General features: G+C 47.0%; 1 protein-coding gene across 1 annotated transcript in view; it reads right to left on the bottom strand.

The window, feature by feature from the left end:
• MTHFD1L (methylenetetrahydrofolate dehydrogenase (NADP+ dependent) 1 like) overlaps positions 1-22,599 on the bottom strand; it is a 183,177-nt gene that overhangs the window by 2,363 nt on the left and 158,215 nt on the right. The window contains exon 27 of the mRNA XM_059401260.1: positions 4,630-4,750. Coding sequence (XP_059257243.1) covers positions 4,661-4,750 — 90 coding nt within the window. The 3' untranslated portion in view covers positions 4,630-4,660. The remainder of the gene's footprint in view (positions 1-4,629; positions 4,751-22,599) is intronic.

Raw genomic sequence — 22,599 nt, 5'->3', positions numbered from 1 at the left:
CAGAGCCCAGGTGATACCCTCGGGAGCCCCGAAACCTTGTGGTTTATGGACTGGGGATGACAAACCCTGCCCAGAGAGGGCTGCGGCAGCAACCGCACTCAAGATGCATTTATGATTATTTAATATCATTGAACATTTCTGCTCTGAAGGTAGCTCTTTAGGGAGAAATGAGCAGGTATGACTCTCTTTTTTGCATGTGCTATTCTAGAAAAAACCTTCTTGGCCAATAACAAACATTTAGACGAGAGCTAGAGTCAGTCTGATGCTGGACTCTAGTCAACCACACCTGGGGACAAAGGGGGTATGTGAATTCTTCAGGAAATCTACCGGACTTTATAGTGTCTGCCTGGAGCCCGCTGGGACTCAGCTATAGGGTGAGGGTTCAGAATGAGAAACCAAAAGGGAGGGGAAAAATCCAGTCCGAGTCAGTCACCTTCAAACAAAAGACTAAAGAGTATCGTGGCAGGGTCCAATCCATTGGGACAAACGATGTATTTTAATTAGTTGCGTCTGGTGCCATGGAGAAGAAGGAATCGGGCCCCTCTTCTGACAACAGTGAAGGCACCACAGGGGACCCCGGAAAGGAGCAAGAGCTCAACTCTGGGGACTTTTTAGCATCTCCTGTTCATATGGAGCCTCAAGCCATTTCCTAGAGGGTGAGGTGAGCAGGAGAGCAGAGGGCGGGGGAGGAGCGTAACAGTCGGCAGCAGACGTCAGTTGTCCACGGGGCAGACGGCAGCAGGGGCCACGGAGAGTAGTGAGTGTGCGCTTCCAGCCGAGTGCACGGAAAGATCTGGAGTCCGACCGCCACGGGAGCAGAGCAACCAACCAGACATTTATTTCCTCTTCCGATGCCCAAATCTGTCTCAGTTGACTGTCATCTGAACGTTCACATTTTTATATTTTGTACTTTTAACAGCCACAGGCCTTCAATGTCGGTAGAGGTGGTCCCTGACTGATGTGTGCATGAGGGCACAGGAAACAGAGAGGCTGTCTGTGGGGTCATTATATTGAGGAGTCCCGGGGGCGCCTGGGTAGCTCAGTCGCTAACCCCTCAGCTCATGATCCTCAGGTCCTGGGATCAAGTCCCGCATCAGGCTCCTTGCTCACTGGGGTGTTTGCTTCTCTCTCTGTCTGCCTCTGTCTCTCCCCCTGCTTCTGCTCTTTTGCTCTTTCTCTCATATAAATAAAATCTTAAAACAAAACAAAACAAAACAACAGAAACAACAACAAAGAGTCCCCGAGAAGGAATGTTTGCTTTGTACGGTGGTGTTCTTCCATGACACCAGATCTGTTTTCGGGGATGCAAGCAAGGGTCAACTGATGGTGTTTGAACCACTGCCCAGCGAGCCTAGAAATGGCATTGGGCAGCTCACGAGAGGAGGCTTGGAGGAGTGAGTGGGAAGGGAAAACATTCAGTGAGAGACAGCCCTGTTATAAAAGAGCTTGGGCAAAGTCATCGCTTTTAATACCCAAATAACTGTCTTTTGTTAGAAAAAAAAATCACCCGATGACCCCCAAATTACAGGTCTGCTCAAATAACTGGTTGGCATCTTCTAGAACAGGCCAAAGTTCCCTTGCCTGCAAGTTTGGCTTGGCTGTAAGGACCGGGTGAGCGAGTGAGCAGATCCCGGAGGAGCCTGGGCCTTCAGGTCTATCAGCTGTGCCGCAGGAGCACACTGCTGGCCTCCCCGGGCCAGAGTTTTCGTGGCACCGAAATAAAACTGCTCACCTCGCTGGGCTGATGCCAGCATGACATGCGACAGGGAGGGTGAAGCCACCGGTGCCAGCCATAGGAGGAGTGGCGGGGCGGAGCAGGGGAAAGAGCCCTGTGGGTCCTGTGGGTCGGGGCCACTGCTCGGCTGCCAGCTCTCAGTACGCAGGGGAAGCGCCTGCCTCCAGGGGGCGCTGTGACCACCCAGGCAAGGGGCTTAGCACCCGGCTGGGCACGCCAAGGCGATCTGCACAGGCCAAGCTCCTGGCCTCCATCCCTTGCTCGAGCTTTCAGTAAACCCAGAGGGAACACAAGCCTAAGGATCTAAGTGTCCATGACAGCAAAGTGACGGACGTGTCCCTGGGCGTTACCTGAGTCTTAACTGCAATGATGAAGGCATAATTGGGTTTTTAGCACCTTCTTGGAGGACAGATGAAAACGGACCCCAAGGGTGGGAAGTACTGTCCATGAGAGACGAAGGGCGACACACACTTGTTCTGGGGAGAAGTGACACACGGCAGCGGCAGGGCATGACGGGTTCTGGACGCGAAACACATACTGCCACCCGAAGACCGAACGACACCATCATCCAGGCTCCCGTCCACAGGCTTCCTGGGGACATCAGTCCCCCTGGGTTCCTTTGGTGGAGTTTTCTTTTTCCGAACTGACACAGATGTGAACCGTGGTTGTGGTTCGAAGTGAACACAGCCCCCGCTCCTCGGGGACAAACACATCCAGTCACCACCGAACACCACACGCCGACCCCAGACGCCTCCGCACCTGGGGTTAAGGTGACTTCACAGAGGCCCGGTCGCCACCTTTCTCGTCACAGCCTAGCTCTTCGGCGTCTGTTAGGAACGAAGACTCACACAAGAAGAAAGCCACATCCCCGCGCTGACTCCTGCGGGAATTCCGTCTGCCTGGCTCCGGGCCAGCACTCAGGCAACCGGAGAAAACGGTCTTCAGGTCAAGTCAGCCCGTCAGGCAGGCCCGCGGGGTGCCGGCAGCGGGGAGGGGTGCCGGGCTCGGGAACAGCGACAGGAGCGAGCGTGGAGACTGCACGGGGGCCGTCTGGGAAAAGGAATGTGGCTTGAGAACACGGGGAGGACACCTTTGATGTATGGGATGAAGAAAAGCAGCCTCGAGCCTTGACAACGGCTGAGGGGAGTCTTCCAGGCGGCACGGCCCGGGAGGGAGACAGGAGTAAGACTAGGGACCCCCCACTGCTCAGGGCTGCCTACGGGAGCTCCAGCTTGAGCCCAGTCCCCTTAGGCTGTGTGGACCCTGAGAGGTCAAGGGGTCTCATTTCGGCTGCTCTGTCCTTCCTATGGCTCACTGGGCCCTCTGCGGTAGAGGACCTGTCCTGTCTCCATGTGTCTGTCCAGTGGTATAAGAGCCAAATGTCCCTGTCAGGTCCACGCTGAGTGTGACATGTTAGATTGTCCCCGACTAGACAGGCCGAAGTCCTGACCTCCAGGACTGAAGCCGGCAAAGGTCTCTATAGATGTCACTGAGTGAAGTGGCGGTCAGTGAGGTGGGCCCTGATGCCATGTGACAGGAGCCCCTGTGGGAAGACAGAGCGACACACAGGGAGTAGGCCTCGGCCGTGCAGGCGGAGACGGAGCGGTGTGGCTTCAGCAGAGGGACGTCAAGGGTTACTGGCAGCTTCCAGGAGGGAAAAGAGGCCAGCAGGAGGGAGAAGAGTCCAGTCCAGAGGGGGCAGGACTAGGCTGACACCTTGACTCCGGATGTCTAGCCTCCAAGAACACGGGAGAAACCACTCCTGTTGTTCTGAGCTGTCCTGATGTGCGACGTGGTGACAACAGCCCCACAGGGAAGGAATGCACCCCGATTCCTCCGTCAGGGGAGTCTGCCTCTGTGCCGAGAGAGGGGTGGTCGGAAGCTTGAGTTCGGCTTTTAAAATGACCGCAGACACAGCAGTCTCCGCGGGGCGGATTTGCCTTCCTCGGCTTTGGCTATGCCCGGGCGGTGCGGCCTGGAGCACACGGGCCTCCAGACCCGGGGTCAGAAGGTCAACAGCAGCCTAGGGCTGTCATGTGCCTACGCCTATGTCACTGCCCTCACAGGCACTTCCTCACGCAGCCAGAGTCATTTTATCATCTTCATCTTCATCACATGCGGAAGGGCGAGGGCAGGACAAGAGGGAAGGAGCACACGCGTCAGCTTCGATTCTGACACTCTGTTCTGGCGACTCTGTCACTAGCAGCCGTGGCCGGTAAGCTCGGACTGCGCCTCAGTGTCAATGAAACCCGAGCCCGTGCGAGCCGTGCCCGCGAGAGCACGTCATACCCGGTGTGCGGTGCTGTCCGTGGTCGCAGGTGTCGCTGTGGGCTGCGACGGGGGTGGTGGGCCACGTGAGTAAGGGCGGGCACTCTGCCAGCTTTAATTCTGGAAATATTCTTTTTATGAGTTTACAGTGTTCTTTTTTTCTTTTTTTTTTTAAAGATTTTATATATTTATTTGAGACAGAAAGCAAGAGACAGAGCATGAGCGGAGGGAGAGGGAGAGGCACACTCCCCGCTGAGCAGGGAGCCCAACTCGGGGCTTGATCCCAGCACCCTGGGATCGTGACCTGAGCTGAAGGCAGATGCTTAACTGACTGAGCCACCCCTATAAGGTTCCTTTTTTTGTGGCAAGAGATGCCTTCAACAAATCTATACCCAGAGGGGACATAATGTGACTTGTGCTGCAAAGGAGCCCATCTAACTGCATATCCACCTCTAGGAGTGGCCCAAGCCACAGGCTCTTATTACGCAGGAATTCACAGTAACCAAGTCAGGAGACGACCTATCAGACCGCGTTTTGTAGTACATACTAGAAAACCCAAACAAAATAAAACTAAAAAGTATTTGGGGGTGGGGGAGAAAAAGCCAGTAGAAGGCACAGCAGCCTACCTGAGTCAGGTCCTGCAGAAGCTGGGTTCATTTAGAACAAGCCTTTAACTTGCTCGGTTTCTGTATCAAGATCTATATCATAGAAGCACGGCCGGGTCGGCAGTCCTGGCATGGTGCTCATCTAGGGGAAAAAAGAAAACATGCTCTCTTAGCAGATGCTGCAAAGCGATCACTCCAAACACGGAACACGGAATGGCCAGAATTCCCTATGTGACTCAACGCGGCCGCCCTACCTTTAGGTTCCGTACGCCTGTACTCTTTTTTTTTTTTTTTTTTTTTAAAGATTTTATTTATTTATTTGACAGACAGAGATCACAAGTAGGCAGAGCAGCAGGCAGAGAGGGGAAGGCAGGCTCCGTGCTGAGCAGAGAGCCCGATGCAGGGCTCCATCCCAGGACCCTGAGATCATGACCTGAGCCGAAGGCAGAGGCTTTAACCCACTGAGCCATCCAGGCGCCTGCACCTGTACTCTTTAAATTCGCCACCTGCTATTTCAATCTTTGTTCAGGAAATGGAATAGAAGAGGCAGATGTCCGCCTCCTGGAAACAGAGACCACTTCCCTCCCACCACGGCCACACAGCACATCTCTGCGATGCTGATTTCCAAACCCTTTCTTTCTAAATCACATCCTTAAAAAAGTTGAGCCCCTTCAGATGAAGGGGCCGGTGGGAGAGGGTGAACCAAACAACAGCTTCCTCCTCACCCCAAGACACGTTTTTGTAAAACCTACAACTCGTGGAGGGCAGCAGGGAAACCTAAGACCAGTAACTGAGGTTTACGACACACCAGACGCTGGGCCAAGTTTCCCTTTTTTGACTCTTCCAACAACCCTGTGAGGTAGGCACTTTCCTTATTTCCATGCCACGAGGAAGGAGGCCAAGGTTTACAGAGGCTAAGCCACTTGTCCAAGGTCACAGGTGATAAGCCACAAAATGGGAAACTGGACTCCAGGCCCATAACCTCAGATGACTCACTGAGCCGCCACCATGGCCGCCGGACCACTCTGTGGGTTTGTGGGTTTTACACGGCTAACTGAGTTAAGTCCCTGGCCACGCTGAGAAGTAGGTACTGATTTCAGCCCCACTTTCTGGAGAAGACAGAGGGCATTCAGGCACAAAGGCAGGGGCTCGAGGACATCCAGCACGTCAGTGGGGGACACAGGATTAAACCCAGGCCCCGGCTCCTCGAAGCTTTGCCTCGCTCTGTCCAGATCAGGGTTTAGCGAAGTTTGTCTCTGCCCCCTTGCACCAGAAACCCTTGGCATCCTGGGGAAAACTGCTGACTCCCTGGGTGACTCACACACTACAACACGGACAAGGACCCAGATTGTGAGGCTCCTGGATGATCTACTCCTTATTATTTCAGTTTTTCCTACTATGCTTTAATATTGCACTTTTCACAGCAAGGATGCTCGGAAAGCAGCGCTACACCGCAGTCCTGTGGAGGAGACACCTGGGACTGTGCTTGGCTTTGCTCTTTGAGGATGATGTGCTGTGCCCTGCAAAACTCTTGCCCGTCCTGGCCAGAGACCATTCTAGTGAGCCGAGGCTGTGTAACAGCCAGCACTTACAGCTCCACAGTCCGCCCACGTCTTCCCGCCTGGCAACGAGCTCAGCTCTCTCACTTGCTTGGGCACTGACTTGGCATCTCCCCCTCTGCCATGCACCACGCCATACACCCCCTGTCCGTGATGCTGCCAGCCTCTTGCTGCTCATACACAGGTCTGTGGACCAGAAGCATCGACATCACTGGGAGCCTCTTTGAAACCTCAAATCTCAGAACCTGTCTCAGGCTACCTGAATCAGAATCTGCAATTTCAGCAACACTCCTGTGATGCGTGTGCATGTAACCATTCGAGAAGCATCGCTTGGACAACGTGGCCAGGGAGGCCTCCTTTTGCACTGGGAAGGAGGCTCCCCCTCATAGAAGCGGTGAGGAGGAGGGGCCCAGAAACACCTGCTGCACCTGACAGCCGTGCCCCCGTTGGCCTGGCTAAGCCACTGCTCCCCGAGAGTGCAGTGAGGGGGCCACGGGGCATGCTCCCTGTGCAGCTCAATGTACTGACACCTCGTTGCGCGGTGGTGAGCTCCTGTCTTATACCTGCATGGGATTGCGCTTTAGGTATGTTGTGGGCGGAAAATGCTTCTGAGGCAGGCCTGGAGTACGGCTACCATTCATTAACAGGTCTTGGAGAAAACGTGCTCTGCGTTCCGAACAATTAGCTGCAAATAAAGTTTTGGCACACGGCCTGCTCCCTGTTTTCAAACTCCACTGATGTGGACAGCGACGTGTCCTTGTTAAGTTCCTGTTCCCAGCGGAGCAGTACTATTTTTCTGTGGTTGCTATCGTGGCTGCACATATTCGGAAGGACCCCAGGGAGAAACCCAGGCTCACTCTGCTGGCACCGGACAGGAAACACAGAGGCCACTGGTGGCAACGGTTGCTACTTGTTGCCAGTCGTCCGTGTCCAAGTCCCCGCAGGGACGTCATAGCCATTTTCCTGCCTAACTTCACTCCAGTGTGGGCCCTTGGCGATGCCTTCCCAATGTGTGCAGGCATGTGGATCTGGGCAAAGGAATGAGCAGTTTATAGCTGAAGAAATGACGGATCATTTTCAGTCACAGTGATGCTGCCCCAGCCTGTGAATCAACTCTGGAGGTCAAAGGCACATTTAGTCCTAAGAACGTCACCCAGTCGGCTGCTGGTCGGCTGCTTTGCCAACTGCCAAGCTACTGGGCCCAGAGCAAACTTCGGTGGGGGGCAGGCCTGCCTCCACACACGGTGAGAAGGCCCAGGAAGAACCCGGTGCAGCGTGCGTGGCTCACCTGACCAAAGCCACTGTGGCGGCTTCTGCTGGAGGCAACACAACTCTACTGCCTGCTCGTCTGTGCTCTTTTTCTTGATGTGAAAGTTCCACACTTCCTCATTAACTTTTTTAGCTAATATCAGCAAAACAGAGGCTGGCAAAGGTAGAGTGCAGCTCATGTTGTTCCTGGCGCTGGCCTACTGGCTGCAGTGAAGCCAAACACGCATCTTTTTGGTCATTCTGATGCTTTCAGAGCAAAACAGGGAACAAAAAGGAGCCATGATAGTAAATGCTGGGAGGTGTGAAATATGTTTCCTTTCTTTTCAACCCATATCTCTCAGATGGGGGAAAAGAAGTTCAATCAGAAGACTCCCATATTCCTTTCCAAATACGCAACTGTCATTTCCAAGAATCAGGACCAGCAACACAGACAGGAAGGCACACGGTCTGAAGAGACAAGGGACTCCCTGCCCCATGGACAGAGAGCTATCCCCCGGGAAATCTACCTTTAAAATAAAACTTCTCCTGCTGAGCAGACACAATATGGAATGATGTTAATGAGACCTAATGCACTCACATCAAATTCTCTCCGACTATAAAACGCTGTTATCAAGGGCTTGTGGCCCCAGATAAGAGTCAGAACTGTAGTATGGGAAAGAAAGAATTTGGAAAGCCCTTGGGAGTTGACCTCTGGCCCCTTGCCTGGGGTCAGAGGTGATCTGTGTTGACTTTATTCGTGCATCCTCTAAGGCGGCCCCCGGCTTAAAATAACGGGGGAGCCACTAAATTGTACTTACTTGTCACGCTGCATTAATGGATTCTTTTACAAAGGCTGAAAAACATGGGCTTTTGCCCTTCATGACCCCAATTTTAACTACAACAAAGCTTCCAAATCCTTACTGATTTTGGGTTAAGCTTATTTTGTAGAAACGATGAGTTCTGTAATGTAAACATATGTTAAACCTAAAGAGAAAATACTCATATCCTTATAAGTAGCCATTGTAAGTCAAAGAATATTCTCGGCATGAGTAGAAAAATGACCACGAATTCTGTTACTTGAAGTGATAGAATTGTAAAGTTCTACTTAACCAACATATTGTTGTAGTTTCGTTGTGTCTGTGTAATTTTTTGACTTCTCCTTAAATCTACTACTTTTTTTTTTTTTTTTAAAGATTTTATTTATTTATTTGACAGACAGAGATCACAAGTAGGCAGAGAGGCAGGCAGAGAGAGAGGAGGAAGCAGGCTCCATACTGAGCAGAGAGCCCGACACGGGGCTCGATCCCAGCACCCTGGGATCACAACCCAAGCCGAAGGCAGAGGCTTTAACCCACCGAGCCACCCAGGTGCCCCAAATCTACTACTTTTATACTGAATAAATCACCCAGTTTCATTTTGGTTTAGAAAGAAGCACTTTTACTCACAACTATTTATTTTATTCTTATAATCCAAGGCGGAATCCCTTCTACACGCTTCTTCCCTTCCTCCAAGAGATGACAGAGCACGGTTGGTAAAAATTTAAGAATCGAATGCAATGGTTAACTATCATGGTTAACTACAATGGTTAACTACATTATGATATAACTTAAATAAAAAGATTCTTATGAAATAATAACTCAAAAATGTAAATTCCTTATTCAGCCGAAGTAGTTTCCGAGCTGTAACTGTAGTGTCCTCTGCTTCTCAACCTTTTGGCTAAGATCAAGCTTAAAGACAGTGCCTGGCAATATCAAGCCTCAATAAATACTTTTTAAAATAGATGAGTAAAAGTGGAGGATAATTAGGAAATTAGTATAATGAGTGAATTAGGAAACAAGCAAAAAGAAACGTTCTTGAGGATGGGGTTTTTTCTTTGTTTCTTCCCTTTGTCTTTGAATACGAAATAAGCTACTCTAGGATGAAGCATAAGGAAAAAATGGTGGAGTGTAGACGTCCAGTGACTGAAATAGAGGGGTATGAAAAATCACTTTTATAAAGACAGATATTGCTGCTACGACTGGAATTTCCATTTGCCTGACTTGGCGGAGATGGATGTTCTGGGATTTTTTTCCTGGGCTTTTAGGTAACATTCACCGGCACAGCTCAACCACATTCCAAACGTGATCTCTGGTTTAGTGGCTAGAGACACTCCGAGATCGCAGGGGTGTGTCCTGCTGGGGGCCCATGAGGTCCTGTTCCTGTGCGAAGGGATGAGGTGTGTTCCATTCAACTCAGCAACCTGTGTGGAGAGCTCACTATGGGGACACAAAGGTGACCGGGACCTGGTCCCCACTCCCAGATGGACAGACCAATAAAGCAGACCACTGGGCTATTTTGGACCAAGTCACCTTACTTTTTAGTTAAAAAAATTTTTTTTCATTCTATGATTTTTATATAAAAAGAATTTTGTGTAATAAATTCTTAATGTATGACTTTCTAAGACGTAAGTCATGTTCGGTTTCTCTAAACATTACCATATTGTGCTCACATATCGTGCCAGGATTACACAGCTGAGATTACTCTGATTTATGTCCGTGGCCTTGAACAAAAGAATGAGCAAGCACAGTTATTTTCCTCATCTTTTGTGAGGGGCGATTATCACTTTCTTTTAGAAGTAGGAAGTTAGTCCCTAACTAACTTTTCTTTCCATTTTTAAAAATCTACTTAAAATATATTTTAAATATAAAAGTTAAAAAAAAAAAAAACCAAACAGTAGAAATAAAAGGCAAAGTCCTCCTGTCCTCATATGCTTCCCAGACAGAAGTCCTGTAGACAATTTCTTGTGTCAACTCCTGAGTAAGTTTCTCTTCCTATTCAAGACATGTGTCTATACAATGTATACTTCTATCATTTGGTACAGAAAACGGATAATGCCTCATGGACAATTCTGAAATGTGATTTTCAGGGAGATTAACACTGAAAAAAGGTAACTGGTGAAATCCCCCCAAACAAGGGAATTTCACTGGAGTGTATGAGGAAAGAGCTGTCACTAACACATTCGACACCTCAAGTCTACGGGCCTGACTTCTGGAAAAGGAGAGATGGCGGGAGTCCTTTTAGAGAGAAACAAAGATACATGTGACGCAGGATCTGACCCACCAGACGTACACAAAGAAAAGGGAAGAAATTCTGCAACATTTCTGCAGTGCCTCTGGCATCAGCTACAAAGTTCACATTACAAAGGACTAAGAGTTTGAGTTGAAAGGCTTTGAGAAGTCTCCCCTGACTCCAGCATTTTTTCCTGTATTTGTTCTGATTGCAAGGATGGCACTCCTTAGTTAGCTTTCTGTCTGCGGCTATCGGGGGAATGGGCTCACGCTGGCTTGCTCAGTAACACGATGTCCTTCCAGTCCCCATTGCCTGGAAGCTCAGAGGTGGCCACAGAAGGCTTGGCTGGGTCCTGTAGCCCCCCAGGTTTCTTGCTCCTGTCCTCTGGGTGTTGGCCTCATCCTCAGGCTTCTTGCTGTGTGGGCAGCTCTAGGCCAAAGGACTCATACCCCAAAACATCCAAGCAAGTAAAAATTTTTTTTTTTTTTTCTTTCTGGATTCGTTTATTTATAAATTTTCAAATTAGTAACTTGGTGCCCTGACAACGCTAACGGGGACACCTGTGACATCATGTGCATTAGCACTTAACACGCATCGTACCCCATGTACTTCCTATGACCCTATAAGGCCGGTGGAGCCCTTCGGCCCTGAGCCCCACTTTGCACATTGGGAAAACAAGACATGTCAATGCATAATAAGGTGCCTCAAGTCCGGCAGCCCCACCCGTGACCGTAACTGCAGAGCACTAAGCCCTCTTCTCTCCCCCGCACTGAGTTCCTTGCCCCTGGGTGGTGGCAGGTGTGCTGCACCAGGAACCGCTGGAACCGCACCAGGAACAGCCGGGAGCCACTGTCGTGATGGAAATCGACCAGTCCTACCGAGCTACTGATTTCTCAGCTACGGCATTGAGGTAAGTAAATGTACATGTAAAGTAAACTCAGCTACTTTACAACTTTCACCTGGATTCTTTTTAAACAATAACAATTTATTTAAGGACATGTTACACGGCTTACGCTTGCGGTAGTATCTTTCCAAATTACATTTTAAAAATCTAGTCAGAGGGGTTAGCAGTGAGGAAGTCATATCCTTATGGCTGTTAAAAAAATCTCCAGGGGCACCTGGGTGGCTCAGTGGGTTAAAGCCTCTGCCTTCAGCTCAGATCATGATCTCAGGGTTCTGGGATCGAGCCCCACATCGGGCTCTCTGCTCAGCAGGGAGCCTGCTTCCTCCTCTCTCTCTGCCTGCCTCTCTACCTACTTGTGATCTCTATCTGTCAAATAAATAAAATAAAATAAAATAAAATACAAAAATCTCCAAAATGACACACATACAGTAACGCCAAGAGTTTTCTTCTTCTTTTTTTTTCTCTCAAGATCTTATTTATTTATTTGATAGAGATCACAAGCAGGCAGAGAAAGGGGGGGAAGCAGGCTTCCTGCTGAGCAGAGAGCCTGATGTGGGGCTCGATCCCAGGACCCTGAGATCATGACCTGAGCTGAAGGCAAAGGTTAACCCCCTGAGCTACCCAGATGCCCCAAGAGTTTTTTTTTTTTTTCCTTAAAAACAACAGGCTTGCTACTGTTTAAAGATCATCTGTGAAACGTGGATTATGTAATCCCCTCTAAAAAGTGTAAAAACCATTATCCACTGGAATAAATGAAAAGCCACATCAACTTTTACTTAAACATTTCAGGAAAACTATTTCATAACTATGTCTGGAATTTGTTCTGGTAACTAATTTTAGCGGGATGGCAAATTCTAAAATAGACAAATCTAAAGCTAACTGGGGATCAACTGGTCGGTTTCCCTGTCACTTGCAGACATCATTTTTATCCATTACCAAAAAGATCTGTGAAAACCATGATTACACGGGTGTAGCAATGGCCTTGAGACAGTCGTGTGGCCTCCCCTGGGGCCCATGAGGATGGGCATCCTTGGTAGCAAGGCTCTCAGTGGCAGTCGGGGGAGTAGCAGTGACCCACTTAAGACTGGGGTGTGGTGGGAAGTTCTCCACGCCTGTAGGACTTGTGGGCTCTGGAGTGGGTTACTTCACTGAGCCTTGGTTCTTTATCCGGAAATACAGTCTGAGTATCAAAATATCTACGTTACAGGGTCTATTTCAAAACTCAAACCAGATAAGGGAAGGACCCTAGTTTAGTTCTTCCCACACAATCAATTGCTACTGTCATTTTATTATAGAATGGACAACCGTGACGGTCTCCTGACGTGAATGTGTTGTAAGTTATTTATGGTAGACACAGGAGAAGGAAGTTTGAACACTGTTCTGATCTAGGAGGAATTATAGATTTATAAGAAAAAAACGTTTGATGGGTTGGCAAGATTTCCTCCTACCTATTCTGGCTCTGGAAACGATTTTAGAAGCTGGGCTTTCTGGTCTTCCTACTTATGATAATCAAATCTAAAGCTAACCCCACAACAGTTCTGCCCTAAAGAACGCAAGCAAACAAGGACTGCTCTTACTGAGGACAAATCTTTTCAAGGAGAAGCCTCTAGAAGCGTGGTGATGACCGGACAGCAGGCAGGACTCTACTCTGAGCTGAGTGGGTTGGAAAGGAAGTCCCCTGTGTCTGCGGGGGCGGGGGCACGTTCGGTCCTCAGCCAGCTGACCCACAAGTGGCAAGCCACGACAACCTCCAGCAGCGCTGGCAAAACAAACGAACTGGATGATGCTTCACCGCTTGGAAACTCGGTATTGAGTCATCCAGTTCTGGTTTCTGGGAAGCTCGTCATCTGAAAACTAAGCCTGATGCTCTGATGGTTTTCATCCCAAGGTCCTAATGGTTCTCTTTATTCTGTAACCCACTTAAAGGGGAGAGAAGAGGCAGGGGAAGGGGCGAACAGGGAGGGGGAAGGCAGGCGTTGGGGATGAAAACTGCTTTTACTTAGCTGGTCTGGTCTTTCTCCCCCTGGAGCTTGTTACAGACAGAGCCGCCCCCGCCATTTAGTCTCTCCCTCTTGTCCTTGCCCTGCCCGACCCCTCCGACCCCCTTGGAGCTCCTCTGCAGGGATAATAAGCTCCTGCAGCAGAGAAACATAGCAGGATGGAGGGAACCTGTGTCCGTTTCTTTAAGGGCCCCTTTATGCTGCTCTGGGGACAGAGGCAGAGTGGGGGGTCTGGGGAGCCCGCTGGGAGGAGGGGAGGGCTGGGAGCGGTCTCCTCCCAGGCCCGGCCTTGCCCCCTGAATTATTCTAAATACTAGGGTTTGCCCTTGTTCTGCAGATTTTTTTTTTTTTTTTTTGGTGAGGTGGTTCCAATCAGATGCTGGCGGGGGACCCAGGAGCTCAGACGGGGTCTCTGTAAGGCATGTGATGGGCTGAATTGTGCCCCCCACCCCACGTGGTGAAGGCCTCTGCTCCAATAGCACTAGCTGGAGCCAGGGCTTTGAGTCAATGAGGTCCTGTGAGCTGGGCCCCAATCCAATAGCACTGGTGTCCCTGTGAGTGGAAGAGCCACCAGAGACCCATGCACACAGAGGGAAGGCTCTGGAGGACGAGGCTACCCGAAAGCCAAGAAGGGGGCCCTCAGGAGAGACCACCCTTCCGACACCTTAGCCTTGGACTTCTGGCCTCCAGAGCTGTGAGGGAATACCTCCTGCTGCTCAAGTCCCCCGGTCCCTGCTACTCTGTGGTGGTGGCCCAAGTGGGCAGACACGCCGTCCTTCTGCGGGTAATTCCGTCCCTCGGCACCCTTTCCTGCAGGTCAACCGAACACGTTTTTCTTCCGTCACTTTCCCCGATGCCTGGATTGTTAGACTGTCCTAACTCCACTGCGTGCCAAGGCTTCTCTAAACAGGACCTTTCTTTTCACGGCCAAGGCCAGACGATCATTACCAGATTGCGTGCTCGCAGCCAGTGCCCGGGCGGGACACACCCCGCTGCCCAGACCTGCTTCCTCTGGGTTGACACTGTGCAAGAAACAGAACTCGGCGCAGGTAAGCTTACCTGCATCTTTCACAATTCCTGGCCCCGCCCCTCCTGTTTCTCACCCACCCAGAGAACATGTGCAAACCAAGGCCACCCGCTAAGAGAGCGGGATGACAGATACCCCCGTTAAATTCAATTTTTATCGAAGTAAACCACAGACGCAGCTTAAAAGGTCCCATGGTCCCTTCAAGGCATCCTGAGAGGACAGTCCCCCTCTGCTGCCGCCCCCCAGCCCTTCAGCAGCGTTTCCACTCCAGAGGATGCCTCTCCCCACTCCCAGTTTTGCTTGTTCCTGTTCCCTGCGTGGGATTTTGCAAGGTCCCTTAGTACCTGTTGGTTTGTGCTATAGAAGGTGAGGATTGAGTTCTGTTACATCGACCATGCATGTACTCCTCTCTCCTCTCCCCATCTCTCCAAGGCACACCTGTCGCTACCTCCGGTTAGCTCAGGGCTTCCTGGATTACAACCATGACCCCAAGTGAGGCCATCCTGCATATTCCCAACGCCCGGCCGTTCCGGGACAGCTCCCACCTCTCCCTAGATAGAAACTGTCTGGCCTGAGCTCGGCCTGCTCTGTGCCCGTCATTCACACACCAATACCCTGGCTGGAACTCGGGGCCCCCCTTCCTGAGGCCACGCACGCCATGAGCCTCCCCTGCAGCCCAGCAAACAACCGTCTGGTGGGAGCTCTTCGCCACAATCCTGAGGCCTCCCTTCCAGTCCTTTCTATTGTCTGGTCCTGTCTGCTGACCCCACACTGCAGCAGACGGACCCCCAGGTGACTTCTAGTAACTGCTTCCTCATGGTGAGACCTGTTGCTTGCCCTTAACCAAGAGAATGCGGTGGAGGCAATGCGCTTCGTATCTCCGCCCCCACGGGCTTACAGCAAGTACCATGTTACCAAGGGGCTGAGAAGGCCACGAAAACCACATGTCGCCTCCAGCTGATGGCCAGTGCATCGCTGGGCCCTCCGTCCTCCAACTGCAAGGAACTCTAATCTGCCAATAACACTTAAGCGTGAAGAGGGGCACCAGCCCGAGATGAGACCACAGTCCCAGCTCAAACCACTACCGCGGAGACCACTGTCCCAGCTGAAGCCACTACCTTGGCCTGAAGGAGGAAGCTTTGCTTGTCCGCGCCTGGACTCCTGATCCATGACAACTGAGACCTAACGGATGTGTACTGTTTTCAGTTGCTAAATGTGTGGAGTTTGTTACATGGCATAGAAAATAGAAAATCGATACACGTATCTTCCTCTTTTAAACAACTTTTCTCTTGTTTTTCTATTTGCTGCAACTTTTATTTATTTTTTTTTAAAGATTTTATTTATTTATATGACAGAGAGAGATCACAACTAGGCAGAGAGGTGGGGATGGGGGAGGGGGAAAGCAGGCTCCCTGCTGAGCAGAGAGCCTGACGTGGGGCTCGATCCCAGGACCCTGGGATCATGACCTGAGCTGAAGGCAGAGGCTTTAACCCACTGAGCCACCCAGGCGCCCTGCAACTTTTATTTTATTGTTATTATTTTACTAGAGAGAGAGAATGTGTGTCCATGTGTGTGCGGGGCGGTGGGGCGGGGGGCTAGCTGGTGAGGAGCAGAAGGAGAGAGAGAATCTCAAGCAGACTCCACACTCAGCGCAGAGCCCAATGCAGGGCTCAATTCCATGACTCTGAGATCATGACCTGAGCCGGAATCAAGAGCTGGGTGCTTAACTGACTGAGTCACCCAAGCGCCCCACTGCAACTTTATTTCAAAAACTGAATTATTTAGTAACTTGGCATACAATAAGCTGCACGGGTTCAAGGTAAAGTCTGCTGCATGCCATTGCAAAACAAGTTGCTCTAAGCATTTATATACAGACCTTTATAGGTTTCATTTCTTTTGAGTAAATAATTAGGAAAGGACTTATTTATTCATTTTTTGGTCATACGGCAGGTATGTTTAATCAAAAGGATCGGTTTATTTTCTGAAGGGGCAGTGCAGTCATGCATCATTCTAGCAGCTTAGGAGAGTTCCAATTGTTCCCAATCCCTGGATATTTGGTATGGTCAGTTTTAAAAAAAATTTTAAATTCAATTAGCCAACATATAGTATATACATATGTACAGATAGTACACAATTCGTTTCAGATGTAGAATTCAGTTATTCATCTTCTGCATAGAACACTGAGTGCCCATCACACCACACACCCACTTCCTTCCTCCCCCTTCCCACACCCCCACCCCTCCTGCAACAGTCTGTTTCCTACAGTTAGGAATCTCTCACGGTTTGTCTCTCTCTCTGATTTCTTCCCAATCAGTTTCCCTTCCTTCCCCTACACAGCCAGTCTCTTTGATTCTAGATATTCTAATAGCCACGTACTGCTATCTCCCTGGGGCTTTCATGTGCGTTTCCCTAATTTTCGTGTGCTTATTACCCATATCTTTTCCTGGGTGAAGTACCCATTCAAATTTTTTATTCATCCTTTAAAGGAGTTGTTTGATCTCTCATTATAGGGTTTTGAGAGTTCTTTCTATAGTCTAGATACAAGTCCTTATCAGATAGATGATTTGCCAATGTTTTCTCCCCTCTGTGGCTTATTTAGTTTCCAAATATTTGCGGTTTTTCCAGATGTTGTTCAGTGTCGATTTTTTTTTTCAGTGTTGATTTCTAATTTATTTCCATTGTGGTTAGAGAACCTATTTAGTATGATATGATTCCTTTAAAATTTATTGACACTTAATTTGTGGCCCAGAGTACAATCTATCCTGGGAGATATTCTGTGTATGTTCGAAAAGAGTGTGTATTCTGTTGTTAGAGTATTCTACTGATGCTGGCTCGGTCTAGTTGGACTCTAGTATTGCCCAGGTCCTCTGTATCCTTATGAATTTTCTGTTTATTTGTTCTGAGGGGTTTAAAAATCTCTGACTATATTTGTGGCTTTGTCTACTTTCCTCCATGTGTATTGAAGCTTTGTTATTAGATACACAAACACATATGATTATTATGTCTTGCTAATGAAATGGCCCTTTTACAATTATGAAACCACTCTTAATATCCTTGTAATGTTCTTTGCTCTAGCTCTGTTTGATACCACTCTAGTTTTCTTTCTTTCTTTCTTTCTTTTTAAAGATTTTATGTATTTATTTGACAGACAGAGATCACAAGTAGGCAGATAGGCAGGCAGAGAGAGAGGGGGAAGCAGGCTCCCTGCTGAGCAGAGAGCCCGACGTGGGGCTCGATCCCAGGACCCTGGGATCATGACCTGAGCCGAAGGCAGAGGCTTTAACCCACTGAGCCACCCAGGCGCCCCACCACTTCAGTTTTCTTTTGATTGCTATTAGAGTTTTCCCAGCCTGTTTCTTTCTAAACGAGTTATGTCTTAAAAAAAAAAAAAATTATTTATTTATTTGACAGAGATCACAAGTAGGTGAGAGGCAGGCAGAGAGAGGAGGAAGCAGGCTCCCCATGGAGCAGAAAGCCCAATGTGGGGCTCAATCCAAGGACCCTGGGATCATGACCTGAGCCGACGGCAGAGGCTTTAACCCACTGAGCCCCCCAGGCCCCCTAAACTACTTATGTCTTTATATTTAACGAGGGTTTCTTGTAATACATCTGAGACTTGCCTTTGTAGTCAGTCTGACAACTCTGTCATTTAGACCATTTATATTCAATGTGATTATTGACATAGTTAGGTTTAAATCTACTTTCTTGTTATTCTTTTTCTCTTTGTCAGTCTGCTCTTTGTTGCCTGTCTCCTCTTTCTCTGCCTTCTTTGGATTGAGTATTTTTAATGATTTCATTTTCTTTCTTGGTTGGTTTATTAACTCCCAACTCTTTGCTGTATTGTTTTAGCGGTTTCCTTAGTGTTTATGCCACACACACTTAATTTTTTCACAGTGTACTACCGAGTGATGTTATTCTGCTTCATACAGAGACCTCGTGCTATTGTGGTTATACATTTTGCTTCTATATATTTTTCAAACCCCACATTTCTATTCTTTTGTTTTATACAGTCATTTATCTTTCAAAGAGACTTAAATACTAAGAACAGAAGTCTTCACGTTTACCCATGGTGTTTCTGGTGCTCGTCAGCCCTTTGAGTAAATCCAGGTTCCTGTCTGGTCTAATTTTCATTCTGCCTGAAGGACTTCTTTTAATATCTCTTATACTTCAGGTTGGCCGGTGATCAATTATTTTGGCTTCTGCCGGTCTAATAAAGGTCCTTATTTCACCATAGTATTTGAAAGACACTTTAACTGGGTAAGGAAACCTAGGTTGAGGATTTTCTTTCAGTATTTTAAAGACATCACCACACACTTCGATCCCAAAACCAGACAAGGATCCCACCAAAAAAGAGAATTACAGACCAATATCCTACCAATATCCTTGATGAACATAGATGCGAAAATTCTCACCAAAATACTAGCCAATAGGATTCAACAGTACATTAAAAGGATTATTCACCACGAACAAGTGGGATTTATTCCAGGGCTGCAAGGTTGGTTCAACATTCGCAAATCAGTCAATGTGATACAACACATCAATAAAAGCAAGAACAAGAACCATATGATACTCTCAATAGATGCTGAAAAAGCATTTGACAAAGTACAGCATCCCTTCCTGATCAAAACTCTTCAAAGTGTAGGGATAGAGGGCACATACCTCAGTATTATCAAAGCCATCTATGAAAAACCCACCGCAAATATCATTCTCAATGGAGAAAAACTGAAAGCTTTCCCGCTAAGGTCAGGAACATGGCAGGGATGTCAATTATCACCACTGCTATTCAACATAGTACTAGAGGTCCTAGCCTCAGCAAACAGACAACAAAAAGAAATTAAAGGCATCCAAATCGGCAAAGAAGAAGTTAAACTATCACTCTTCGCAGATGATATGATACTATATGAAAACCCCAAAACTCCACTCCAAAACTGCTAGAACTTGTACAGGAATTTAATAAGTGTCAGGATATAAAATCAATGCACAGTAATCAGTTGCATTTCTCTACACCAACAAGACAGAAGAAAGAGAAATTAAGGAGTCAATTCCATTTATAATTGCACCCAAAACTATAAGATACCTAGGAATAAACCTAACCAAAGAGGTTAAGAATCTATACTCAGAAAACTATAAAGTACTCATGAAAGAAATTGAGGAAGATACAAAGAAATGGAGAAATGTTCCAAGCTCCTGGATTGGAAGAACAAATATTGTGAAAATGTCTATGCTACCTAAAGCAATCTACACATTTAATGCAATCCCTATCAAAATCCCACCCATTTTTTTCAGAGAAATGGAACAAATAATCCTAAAATTTATATGGAACCAGAAAAGACCTCGAATAGCCAAAGGAATACTGAAAAAGAAAACCAAAGTTGGTGGCATCACAATTCCGGACTTCACGCTCTATTACAAAGCTGTCATCATCAAGACAGCATGGTATTGGCACAAAAACAGACACATAGATCAATGGAACAGAATAGAGAGCCCAGAAATAGACCCTCAACTCTATGGTCAACTAATCTTCGACAAAGCAGGAAAGAACGTCCAATGGAAAAAAGACAGCCTCTTCAATAAATGGTGTTGGGAAAATTGGACAGCCACATGCAGAAAAATGAAACTGGACCATTTCCTTATGCCACACACGAAAATAGACTTAAAATGGATGAAGGACCTCAATGTGAGAAAGGAATCCATCAAAATCCTTAAGGAGAACACAGGCAGCAACCTCTTTTGACCTCAGCTACAGCAACATCTTCCTAGGAACATCGCCAAAGGCAAGGGAAGCAAGGGCAAAAATGAACTATTGGGATTTCATTAAGATCAAAAGCTTTTGCACATCAAAGGAAACAGTTAACAAAACCAAAAGACAACTGACAGAATGGGAGAAGATATTTGCAAACGACATATCAGATAAAGGGCTAGTGTCCAAAATCTATAAAGAACTTAGCAAACTCAACACCCAAAGAACAAATAATCCAATCAAGAAATGGGCAGAGGACATGAACAGACATTTCTGCAAAGAAGACATCCGAATGGCCAATAGACACATGAAAAAGTACTCCACATCACTCGGCATCAGGGAAATACAAATCAAAACCACAATGAGATATCACCTCACACCAGCCAGAATGGCTAAAATTAACAAGTTAGGAAATGACAGATGTTGGCGAGGATGTGGAGAAAGGGGAACCCTCCTACACTGTTGGTGGGAATGCAAGCTGGTGCAGCCACTCTGGAAAACAGCATGGAGGTTCCTCAAAGAGTTGAAAATAGAACTCCCCTATGACCCAGCAATTGCACTACTGGGTATTTACCCTAAAGATACAAACGTAGTGATCCGAAGGGGCATGTGCACCCGAATGTTTATAGCAGCAATGTTCACAATAGCCAAACTATGGAAAGAACCTAGATGTCCATCAACAGATGAATAGATAAAAAAGATGTGGTATATATACACAATGGAATACTATGCAGCCATCAAAAGAAATGAAATCTTGCCATTTGCAATGATGTGGATGGAACTAGAGGGTAACAGGCTTAGTGAAGTAAGTCAATTGGAGAAAGATAATTATCACATGATCTCCCTGATATGAGGAAGTGGGGATGCAACATGGGGGGTTTGGGGGGGTAAGAGAAGAATAAATGAAATAAGATGGGATTGGGAGGAAGACAAACTGTAAGTGACTCTTAATCTCACAAAACAAACTAAGGGTTGCTGTGGGGAGGGGGGGAGGGAGAGGGGGTGGGGTTATGTACATTGGGGAGGGTATGTGCTATGGTGAGTGATGTGAAGTGTGTTAACCTGGTGATTCACAGACCTGTACCCCTGGGGATAAAAATACATTATATGTTTATGAAAAAAAAAAAAAAAAAAAAAAAAAAAAGGACATTACCCCACTGTCTTCTGGTCTGCATTTTTTTCTGACGAAAAACCAGGTGTCAGTTTTTTTTCCTCTGCACATAATGTACATTTTTGTACTTTCATTTTTTTGCTTATTTTTGTGATTTTTCTCTTTATCATTGGCCCTAAGCAATTTTTATATGAAAAATACTTTTTATTGAGTTATAATTGCCCTATAACTTTATATTAGTTTCAAGTATACAACATAATGGTTTGATATTTGTATGTATTGAGAAATGATCACCACAGAGTCTAGTTAATTTCTGTTACCCTAAGTAGTTACAGAATACTTTTTCTTGTGATGAGAACTTTTAAGATCTATTCTCTTCTCAATGTTCACATGTGCAAGAGAGTATTAATCATAGTGACCACGCTGCACAGTACATCCCTTGACATTACCTTTTTGTAACTAGAAATTTGTACCTTTTGATCCCCCTTCACCCATTTACAGAAGTTGAGTAGAATGTGCCTTGGTGTTATTTTCTTCATGTTTCTTGTTATTTGCGGTTTGCTCAACATCTCAGATCTGTGGGTTTACAGTTTGTGTCACATTAGGAAAATTTTGGCCAGTATTTCTTAAAATATTTTCATTCCTCTTCTTTGTCTCCTGTGGGACTCTAATCAAATGTATTTTTCTTCACCTGAAATTGTCCCAAAGTTCACTGGCATTCTTTTCATTTTTTGTTTTTTTAGTCTTTTTTTGTTTCATTTTAGGTAGTTTCTACTGTGCTGTCTTCAAGTTGACTAATCTTTCGTCTGCAATATCTAATCTGCTATTAATTAGAATATTTTTTCATCTCAATCACTACAGTTTTTATCTCTAGAAGTCTGATTTCTCATTTTTATGTCTTCTGGCTCCATTCAACATGTTATATTTTTCCTCTGGTTTCTTGAACATATGTATGGACTACCATCAAAATAACTGTTCTAGGGACGCCTGGGTGGCTCAGTTGGTTGGACGACTGCTTTCGGCTCAGGTCATGATCCCGGAGTTCCGGGATCGAGTCCCGCTTCGGGCTCCCACCTCCACGGGGAGTCTGCTTCTCCCTCTGACCTTCTCCTCGCTCATGCTCTCTCCCACTGCCTCTTTCTCAAATAAATAAATAAAATCTTAAAAAAAAAAAAAAAACCTGTTCTAATGTCCCTGTCTACTAATGCTATCTTCTGTGTCATTTACAGGCTAACTTTGATTGACTTCTCTCATCAGAGGTTGTATTTTCCTACTTGTTTGCATGCCTGGTAATTTTGAACTGGCTGTCAGATATTTGATCTTATTGGATCCTGGATATTTTTGTATTTTTATT

Source organism: Mustela nigripes, chromosome 5 (assembly GCF_022355385.1).
Source record: "Mustela nigripes isolate SB6536 chromosome 5, MUSNIG.SB6536, whole genome shotgun sequence".
NCBI lineage: Eukaryota > Metazoa > Chordata > Mammalia > Carnivora > Mustelidae > Mustela > Mustela nigripes.
This window is presented reverse-complemented; position numbering and strand designations above follow the sequence as displayed.